The following is an 11076-nucleotide window of genomic DNA, read 5'->3' on the forward strand; positions in this document are numbered from 1 at the left end:
ATTATACATTGTCATTTTTTATCTATTTTTTTCAATCATATATTATTAATTAGATTTTAAATTTTCTATCTCTTTACTCTCGTAAAATTTATTATACAATTTATTACAAGTATAATCTCTCAAAATTTTGTTACTCTGTTAGTGAGTGTACCTAACTGATTTTCTGTCTATGTACATCTTTATACTTTACCAGAATGAATTAAGAATATCATCCTTATAATTTCAAACATTTTTTTTGAAATTATATTTGTATTTAAAAAGAAGTACCCGCACTGCTCAACTATATAAGAGGAAGGAGTGGCATCATATTTCTTCACACCAAACCCACAAAACACTATAGCAATAGAAACATTTGCTTTTGAAAAACCCCTCACTCTTCATCACTACACTAGCTAGCCACATACAATGTCGACCAAATTTAAGGTGTTTCGTGAATTCACAAGCGATGACTCATTCCTAAACCAAGTTATCCCTGAAAACATCACCGAATTCCAAGTGACTCTGTCCCTCGCTAGAGACTACGATGGCAACAACTCAACCAACGGAAAGTTCATTCCTTACTGGGACACTGAAAAGGTCACTCCCGAAGTGATAAAAAAATTCAAGAAAAAATACGAACCCACCGCACTGAGGGTTAAGGTTCTTGTCAGCATTGGAAACAAAAACAAACAATTTCCTTTCACCATTGGCTCGGACTCGAACAGCGAAGCATGGGTCTCCGAGGCCACTGCTTCGCTGAAGAGCATCATTAAAACCTACAACCTTGATGGCATCGATGTCAGCTACGAGGACATCGCCGCCAACGAAGCCGACTTTGTTAATTCCGTTGGGGGGCTTGTGAGGAACCTGAAGCAGAACAAGCTCATTACTGTGGCTTCCTTCGCAACAAGCGCTGATGCCGCCAACAACAAATTCTACAATCTCTTGTACGCAGAATATGCTACTTTCTTTGACACTGTGGTGTTTCTGAGCTGGGTAGGGTTTACTCCTTCTCGCGCCAACCCAGTTGCGAGCTTGGAGGAGAAGATCCTTGCCGTGGCCAACGAGTATAAGGCCGTGAAGGCCTTTCTGGTCGCTTACAGCACCGTTGCTGAGGATTGGGCTAATTTTTCGCCACCTATCTTCTTTATCACTCTCCATGGCCTTCTGGGTAACTCTGCGGTTAAGGGAGCGTCCATTAAGGTCATTAGTGACGCCACCGCCTCCTTTCCCGCCAAGTGGATCCCTGAAATTTTATTGTTGGCTGCCTCTAAATGAATGAGGTATGACATGAAGGGTGAACACGTATCTCAGAAGTGTTATGTGATATGTATGATGTGTGAATCTTGAAATAATATCTTAAGGGCAAGAAGTTATTAGTTAAAATTATTAGAGGTAGTTTTATGAATGGGTCATAATAATAAATGCTAGCTATATGTACCACTATGGAATAAGATTGGGTCATAATAATAAAGCTAGCTTGCTAGCTATATGTACTATACGTAACTATGGAATAAGACCCATACTAGTGCTATAGGGGCTTGCTATATGTATGTGTTTCATCTGCAAATTAAGAGCTGAGACGCTTGCCATGCAAGGCAGACAACTATTATATATATTATGTTATGTGTTTGAAAAAATAATGCATGTGTGTGTCTTGTGAATAAAATATATTTTTAAGTTCCAAATGTGCATGTTTTCATATATTTCCAATCATGGTATTCATTAAATTATGGTGTCTATAACTACACTTGTGGCTGCGATCATATCGCAACCTTTGCAATTGGTGCATTTTCCCACAATTTCTTGTAATGTTGAAGATGGGACGAAACTGTAATTATGACTGCAACCACAATCTAAATCTATTTTTCCAATTTAATGTAGCTAGTTGTTGAGGATTAAATTAAAATTGTATTTTTATTTTTTAAAAATAAGTATATGCAAAATCGGTGTTTGGACTAAAATTATGAGTTTTTTTTATAAAAAAATGGAGATCAAAATTGCGATAAGAAATTTTAGGGAATTAAAATTAAAATTTAGTCTAAGTGTACTGATAAAGGAGCTGCATCTGGTAAATTACCTTTTCACAAATTTCTATTATAATTTCACCGCAAGGGATGTGTGGCCCGTTTTCAAGAAATTAATATAAGGATGTAGGATGAGCGGTGTTCATTCGGAGGAAAAAACATAAATTTGGTAGACAATTTGGCTTCGTTCATTTCAACAATGTAGCAAATCTGATTAAATTGGATGGAGGGTGAGCCACTATTATGATTGGGGACCAATGTGTGCATGATAACTTTTCAAGGGTTTAAATGTGGAGTGTGGTCATAACTCATAGCACAATAGTATTAATGATACCGATGAGAAACGTGTGGAGAAAAAGGGGCATGTTTCGTCCGAGAGTCGCAGAATCAGAAGGGTATCTTATGCACAAGTACGTAGAATCAAAGGTAGCTCTTATAAAGGCATGCAAAAGGGGTAAATGGAAGAATGTTATTGGAACAAATCCAAGTACTCTCACATAAATTAGAGATAGTTCCTAGTGTTTATATGTTAACTTTGATAAAGGAACAAGGGATAGACTTGATGTTGCTGGATAATCCTTATGCGGACTGTACACAAGACTTCATCTACATGGTGATAACGCTTGATCATAATTAACGGGAATGGGGATAAGTTTATGTTGTAAGTACCTTAAGGTATCTCTGGTGCCGGCCACTTATTATAATAAAGTATATATATTTGCTCAGGCCGACTCAACATATTTCTAGGCCTAAAGTTAATCTTCTAAAGCTAATCTTGAAAATGAGGTTTTTTTAAAACAAATAATTTTGAAAAATGATTGATTAGAGAGTATCAAATACTTACCAAGACTAGGAGCAAGCGAGCAGTAGCATGCGTAAGGTGTTTTAAAAAATTATGAATTGAAAAGTGCAAGAAAGAAGAAAAAGGATTAGGGAAAATAACTTTTAGGTGAATTTTGCTAAGAATTTATATATTTAGAGTAGAGAATGTAAAAGTGACTGTTAGACTAATTTTAGTAATAATTCATATATTTAGAGAGAAACTTTTGATGTATCTAATTATAGAATTAATGAGTAATTAATTTTTTAAGTGACAAAAACAATAAAAAGAGGCCCACTATAATGAGTGATAAATTTTGAATTCAAATACCAATATTGCAGATTTGGAGCATCAGCGGTACCAATATTGTAGATTTGTAACATCACTCTGGGCACTTTAAGAAAATTGGCCCATTACAGTAGAATAACATACATTAACAATTATATAAAATATTAATTGTAAGGATATTAATTTAGGGGGCTACAGCAAGGGCTTGAGTTGCTTTATGCTTCAGCCAGCCTTATATTTGCTGATCCAAAAAAAAGAGGATGTTTTTAAGGTGAAAATTTTAGAGTTTTCAATAAATATTAAGGAATAAGAGAAAATCTGTTAGAAACAGTGTATTAAAGAGCATATATTTTACCACTCCTTGGTAAAAATTATGTATACATACTATCTAAGATTATTGTTCCCTCCGTTTCAAAACTTTGGGTGTTTAGGGATTGTTTACTTGCCATTTGATTTTTTGTTTTATTTTTTAATTACAAGATTGCCTTTGTATTTGAAATTTGTTCTGTTTTGAAAGATTGGTATAGGAAGCAAAGAAAACAAAAAACAAAATATTTTTAACGTTTTCTTTACAAATATTTTAAAACAGGAAATAAATTGAAAACAACATAACGATTTTGTATTTAAAAAGTAAAACAAAAAATGAAAATAGAAAACAAAATTGCAAGTAAATTGTCCCTTAACTTTTCATTTTCGTTTCAAAACTTTGATTGTATTTTGGTGTATAACGGGGACATTAAAACTTAGAACTTTAATTGTGTATAAAAACCTCTAGCTCGCAGTTGTGCAATTTTTTTACTTACTTACTTACAGTACTTCCTCCGTATTCATCATAATTGCCGTTAAGTTAATTCATACAAACCAATAAAATTTAACAAATAGATAAAAAATAATAATTTTATAAAATTAAGATTGCCACCATTAATTTATTTATAGTTTCTGGTATCCATATTATTAATATTATAAGAAATATAAGTAAAAAAATATAATTAATATTATATTAAAAAATTAAAATAATAATTATTTTTGGATAAAATTTTTCTTCTTCGACAATTATTATAGAATGAAGGGAACAATATATAACTGAATAATTAAAACGTTTCTTTTAATGAAGTATTAATACTTTTAGTTTTACAAGGTACTTATAAAAGACGATTAATGTTATTTCTAAGTGAAAATTTTATAAAAAGAAATGTTTTATAAGAGTATAAATAAAGCAATTAAAATAATATAAAAATAATTAATGATAAACGAAAATAATTTAGTTAATTATTTCTTTTTAATGGAAGTTTACAGCCTCGTCAAGACTTCATATCACTTTTTAATAGAGACACTAATCTTCAATGATCATCTGAAAGTGGAAGGAAGTTGAACTTCTCTTTGGAACCTCAAAATTCCTCCCAAAATAAAGCACTTTGCAACCGACTTCAGACTAGAGGAGTATCCTATCCACCTTGTTGCAACTATTGCAAATTTAATACTAACCTAGAAAACCATTGGCATATTTTTTTCGGATGTGATCAAGTTAAGAAAGTTTCGGATGCTACTGGCCTTTGGAATACAGTCCACACGAGCATGCAAGAAGCTCAATCAACAACCAATCTCATTTTCAATCTTATAGATACTCTTCCAGAGGATCTCAAACGAACATTAGTCATTACTTCATGTGGCATTTGGAAGCGACGGAATGAGAAAATATGGGAGAACAAAACACTTCCTCCTAGCATATTAGTTTCTCATTCTCTTCAATTTCTTGCAGAATGGTCCAAGGCCCGAGGCTCAGCATCAACACTCAAACACACATCAAACCATTCCCTCATAGTGGGTCAAACCATTGCAAAATGCTTTTAAAGTTAATATTGATACAACAATTTTCCATGATAGTGGTGTATATGAACTGGATTCTCACAGATGCTGTCTTCGAATTTGAATCTGATTGCCAATCTGTTGTGGATGTTCTACATAGTCGTTTCAAGGGAGCTTCAGAGTTTTATATGGGCTTGGATCAAAGTCAAGCAAAGCAATTGGGAGACACTCCTATCATGACTCTAATTCTTGATCATCTGATTGGGTGAGGAGAGAGGAGATTGAAGAATTAAAAAACAAGTTAAAAGCTATTAGACTGAGAGGGATGATCTTCGTGACAGAGTATTAAACAATGAGAGACATAATCAGCAAAACAACACCCTCTTGCAACAAGTGATGGAAAAGATAAACTTTCAGCCTTCTAGAGTGCAACTTTCTTCTACTTCCAGATAAAATGACCTTATTGATAAGTCTTAGATTGGAATTTGACTGAAAGCATCTAAAGTGATAGATATTTTCTGTAATTATCTAGATAACTAGTTACTTACTACTACTTTTGTAAATGTTTTCATACTTAGTTTGGATGAAATTTGATACTTTTTGTGTAATTTATCTTGGTAACTAGCTACTTGCTCTGCTTTTGTAGATTTTTTGATACTTAGATTGGATGAGTCATGATAATTTATTCTATAAAACAAACTTGTTATGCATCATACTATTGATGTATTGTTTGTAAGTTGTTTGAATGGGTCTTAATGATAAATTCCATAAAACAAACTTGTTGTCCACTATTAGGATTGTTAGTATTGATATACTAAAGAATTAACTGGTAAATTTATTCTAAACTCAAATATAAAGATAAAAAAAATATTTAAATAAGTGACTGATTTATTGATGGAATTATTGAATTAATCGGTGAATCACATTATTAAATCCAACCTCAAAATCCTTAATTTGGTCACTAAATCAATCATTGATTAAGAGTTGCTGAATCATTCTCTAAAAATCTATCATTGAACAAGTCTCTAAAATTTAGTCGCTAAACCAGTCGTTTAATGTCAATCATTGAAGATTAGTCATTGAACCTGTCACTGAATCCCAATTTTTTCATAGAAAATCTTTGTATACTGGTCAAAATCATTCTTTGATGCCTATCACTGAATCAGTCTCTGATTAACAATTGTCAAATTATTCACTATAGAACAATGACTAAGATTATAGCGACAAACCAATGTTAGTCGCCAAATCAGTCGTTGATCAAGATAGCGACTGATATGCTTATCATATCAACTGATTTTGCTACGTTATTTACCTATTTTCTTGTAGTGGTCGGGGAAGCTAGTTGACCACCTTTAGTAGAGTCTTTCCTTCCTATTATATTTTTCCATTTACAAGACTCATACCTGAAATCTTGTTGTGACTAGGGATTAATGTAGATAGAGACTCACCAGGGTTTTGATGGGTATGAGAAAAAAATGAAAGATTCAAATTTTAATCGTTTTTGGGACTGTGATTAGACCCATGATGGTGGGAAGCACGATATGGTTGATTTAGGAACAAGTGAATGCCGAGGCACGACAATGGAAGGCCTTTCATTTATCTAAAGAGTATATCTAATGGTGTGAAATACACTTTTCCACAAGGAAAAGATGTTTCACTTTTCCATGCTAGAATCCATCAAAAATAAAATTAAAATAAGGAGTATCAAGAGAAATTAAACGAAACCTTAGTTGATATTTGTATACTTTACCTAAATTTTAATTTCCCAGCCTTGACCTGTTCGGTTTTGAAAATTATACAAATACATTGTTTTCTTTTTCTTCTATCCCAATCTACATATGTTTGCATTATAAATATCTTTTTACTCTTATGTTTTTTTGTTCTAGTTTGTAGTACTACTAAAAAAAGGACTTTTCACGATGCAGTTTTTACGACGGTCGTGATGCAAACGTCTTAAAAATATACGCGGTGACATGTTCGTAATTTGAAGCTGCTATACGAAGACGGTGTTACCCGTCTTAAAATTACTTGTTCAACGACAGGTACTGCAGCACCGTTGTAGAAAGGTCAATGGCATTTATTTTATAAAATAAATTATTTTATTTAAAATGATTTAAGATGGTGCCGATATGCACCGTCTTTGAAGCCAAGAGAGACAACGATGATGATTTTATAAACACCGTCTTTAATTGGTTTAATTAAAATTAAAAAATAATGCCCGCATCTCTTTATCTGCGCTTACTTTTCACTCCGAAGGTTCTAGATCAAGAGAAGCAACTATGAAGAAAGAAGAATACCAAGTGTTTGAAGAACTCGGGCAAGGCCGTTTTGGCATCGTGTTCCGCTCCTTCCAACAACGAGGACCGCTGCTGCATCGAAATGGAGGCCTTGGAGGTTGGTGGCATAGTGGTGGTGGTTGTCGCCAGCGAGGAGGTGGAAAAGAAGTAGCTGCCGTTGTTGTTGGAGAAGAAGTCGTTGTCATAGTCGTTGGTGAAGAAGTTGCGGTCTGGTGGAGGAGGACGTAGTTGGCAGAGCGAAAGTTGCACGGTGCTCCACAGATCTCAAATCTAAAATAAAAAAACTCAGATTTCAGATCTAAGAAAACTCAGATCTTAAATTTTACATAGAACCTTCTTGTGATGGTCTTACTCTGCGACGGAGGTGGCTTTGTCGGCGGCAGCGATGGTGCAATGAGGCCGGCGGGCTTGACCGGGGAAGAGTGGTCGGAGAAGCGAAGACGCAACAGAGGTATTTTTGTTAGTTTTTGTAATTAAGTTGAATTTTATTGTGAATGAATTATGGATTACTGAGTAATATTATGTTCTTGATTGCTTCATTGTAGACCTTGAATTGCATGTTCATCATCAATGCAGGTTTTGGATTTAGGATACTGTGGAACACCGTAAAATCATTCCTTGATCCTAAGACCACCGTAAAAATCAACGTGAGCATATAAACCTACTTTTTTTTGCTAGTGCTTGCGGCGTTTTGAACGTGCTCATTCTCAAGGTGTCATAAGTGTTTCCTTCTCTTGTGATGGAAGCTAGTTATTAAGCACTTCATTTGACAGCACAACAAGGTTTTCATTTAATTTTACTCCTTTGATGTAATTTTTTGTTCTTTTTTATATCTTTCTTTGGAGATTAAGCCAATTATTAAATTGAGAAAGCAATACAAGGTTTATAAAACTGAATTAAGGGTTATTGAAGGGTTACAAACATGAACATTCATATTTTATTCCTTTTGCTTTTGAAAAAAAGAAAAAACTCAAATATGAGAGTATTTACTTAGAATGAAAGGTTTACCTTCTGTTCCCGTTTCTCTCTAACTATTCCATCCTAACATATCCTTCTGGTCCAAATCATCCTTCTATTCCCGTTGCTGGACAATCATGCCTTGTTAGCTGCTGCTCTTTCAAAAGATTGATATGAAGTTGGTTGTCTAAAATCCAGGGATTCTCACTCCTTTGGATTGTTTCTGCTTTATTAAGTGAATGCTAGGATTTAGTTCCCAATCTATCTGTAAATGCGCAATTGAGGTGTGCTTTGGTGTCTTTTGGTTTAGGCTCATGCTGCTTAGTTAGAAGCATTGCGATTTTTTTGGTAATAAAACTTTTCATGTACAACAATTAATTGTAATCTATAACCATGTTGAATCTTGAGATCATCTATTTTTTATTTGCACATGTCTTAGCAGCTTTTTTCATCTGTAAAATATGCCATGTAAAGTAAGTGCTAGTACCAGCACGAGTAGACATGAAAATTGTCCTTTGAAAATATTAGACATTAAAATGTTGTTTCAAAGGTTTTTTTTTGTTTATTATCAGATTATATTTTATTATTAGATAACGATTAGAGGTTTACATTGCATTATTGATTATTAGATTGATTCTATGTAATCAATAGTGATTAGAGGTTTACTTTGTATTATCGATTATTAGATTGATCTTATGTAATCAATAGTGATTATATTTACTTATTGTAAATGATTAGAAAAATTAAGTATGAGATCAGATAAAAATAGTGTTAAGATACGATATAGAAGTGGAGGATAACTCTCAATTTATGAGTTAGCTTTTGAGATTAAATTAAAGTCAAACCCACATTTTAAGGTTAAAAAAAAAATAAGCGTGATCCCCCAACACACACAACATATTATAGTATACCCTTTTAACATTGTATTAAAGTCGTACCATCTTTCATGACCTCTTTAGCCATCATTCTGAATTGATTTTCCAAAATGTTTCAACTCCAATTAGTCACCTCTTTCACTTTGCCTTTGAGACCAGTACTTGCAACCATTTTCAAGCGCCTCCCCACTTCAGACTCGGGTTTTGTTTTCTTTGATCTTTTTACTTGTGTGTGCAGTATTTGCGATGGACAATGTCGCGCTTTCTATCACTATTTGGTAGCCACCACGCCAATCCTTTTTTTGGCGTGTGATTTTTTTACCATTGTTGCTTATCTTTGATAACCTCCACGCTGTCTAGCACACAACCAAACACCGTGAAGTTCATGTGTGCTCTCCTTTCTAACTCGTGATGCATCTTTAGTCCATTGGTTTTCTCTATTTCTTTCTCATAGTGATAAAATAAAAAAATGGCTTTCTTTCCTTTCCATAAACATAATCTAACCTTTCTACCCTTTTATGCCTTTTTCTTGGTGAAAACTTAGATGTTGAAGCATTGGCAGGCAGCCGTTGATTGATGATTAAAGGAAAAGACCAAGGATACCATTTCAATATAGAAAGACATTGTTTCTCTCTCTAACTCAAGATGTCCTCTCTCTTTCCTTATCTCTTTCTACCTGAGAATGTGCTTCTTTCACAAGTGAGCAATACCCATCACCATTGTGCGCCTTTGTTGGCTACCATCGAGCCATCATTTATTTGGCACAATCATATGATTGGAATTGCCTTTCATTTCTCTTGGGTTAATCATATTTGTAAAAAAAAACTTCTTCATATGACAAATAGGCTTTAGCTTGAAGAGGAGTACGATGTTACATGGTATTTATTATTAGATAGCAATTAAGAGTTTCTTCTTATTACTTATTATTAGACTGATCATATGTAATCAATATTAATTTTATGTGTATTATAAAAAAGACTAAGTGTGATCATCCAAAACATACAATATATACAATAAATCCTTTCAACATTTATTAAACATGCTTAATTTATGGGACCTTGTAGTCTGGAATCTAACAATTTTTTTTTTCGGGAATGTAAAATCAGTGATTCTTTTTGGTTGAAAGCATCTTTGAAAATCCACATTGTGTTGTTATTGTGTTATATGATCACATGAAAATCTTTATCATTTTTTTATTGATAAATGTTAGTTATTGTTAGTTTTCGTTAGAAATATAAGTGTAAGAGATTTATCATTTCTCTCCCTTCTTCCTTCATTCTTAAGTCCTCCTTTCTATCCATAGGTCAATCTTATATCTCCATGAAAATCTTTAGCATTGTAATAATATATATAGAAATGAAGTGGGAAATCAAGTTACACTATCCCTTCACACTACTAGAAAACTGATAATTTCTTGTGAATTTATTTGTGAAAAATAATCCACAAGAAATTCCTGCACATTTTTATTTTAAGAAAATTCATAGGAAATACTTGCGGATTTTATAGGGATGTATAATTTCTAGGAAATACCTACAATTTTCTTGTGGACATGTATTTGTAGGTAAAATTTATTAATTATATAATAACGTGGTAGGAAAATTAGGACAAAATTTCATGTGAATTTACAAGCAAATTTAGTTCCACAAGAAATATTAATTTTTTTATATCATTAGTTTTAAAATTATTTCAAAAACTCTTTTGTCAAACACTGGTAACCTGAATTAGAGATTTAGAGTATAGAAATATGGTATTTGTGCCTCTGGCGCCATAAACTCTTTTGTGCCAATGACCTAAAATCTCTTCTCTAAAAAGAAAAGTCAATTGAAGCTTGTCTCTTCTCTTGTTCTTTTAAGTTTGCCTCTTCTCTCTCATTTTGATTTACGCTTGTTTTTCTTCTCAACCTATATGTTAATTTTCTTTTCTATTGAGAATTGTTAAATCGGTATTTGCTTTTTCTTGTTACCATTAAATTCCTCATCAAGATTGATTCTATGAAACTCTCATCGATTATCTTTCAAAGATTATTT

General features: G+C 33.1%; 1 protein-coding gene across 1 annotated transcript; it reads left to right on the plus strand.

The window, feature by feature from the left end:
• The first annotated feature begins 328 nt into the window (after nucleotides 1-328).
• On the plus strand, nucleotides 329-1613 carry LOC547969 (ruBisCO-associated protein). The gene has a single exon (NM_001249828.1). The coding sequence runs from the start codon at nucleotides 406-408 to the stop codon at nucleotides 1255-1257; it is 852 nt and encodes a 283-aa protein (NP_001236757.1). The 5' UTR covers nucleotides 329-405; the 3' UTR covers nucleotides 1258-1613.
• Nucleotides 1614-11076: the final 9463 nt, after the last annotated feature.

The sequence above is a fragment of the Glycine max genome, chromosome 1 (genome assembly GCF_000004515.6).
Source record: "Glycine max cultivar Williams 82 chromosome 1, Glycine_max_v4.0, whole genome shotgun sequence".
NCBI lineage: Eukaryota > Viridiplantae > Streptophyta > Magnoliopsida > Fabales > Fabaceae > Glycine > Glycine max.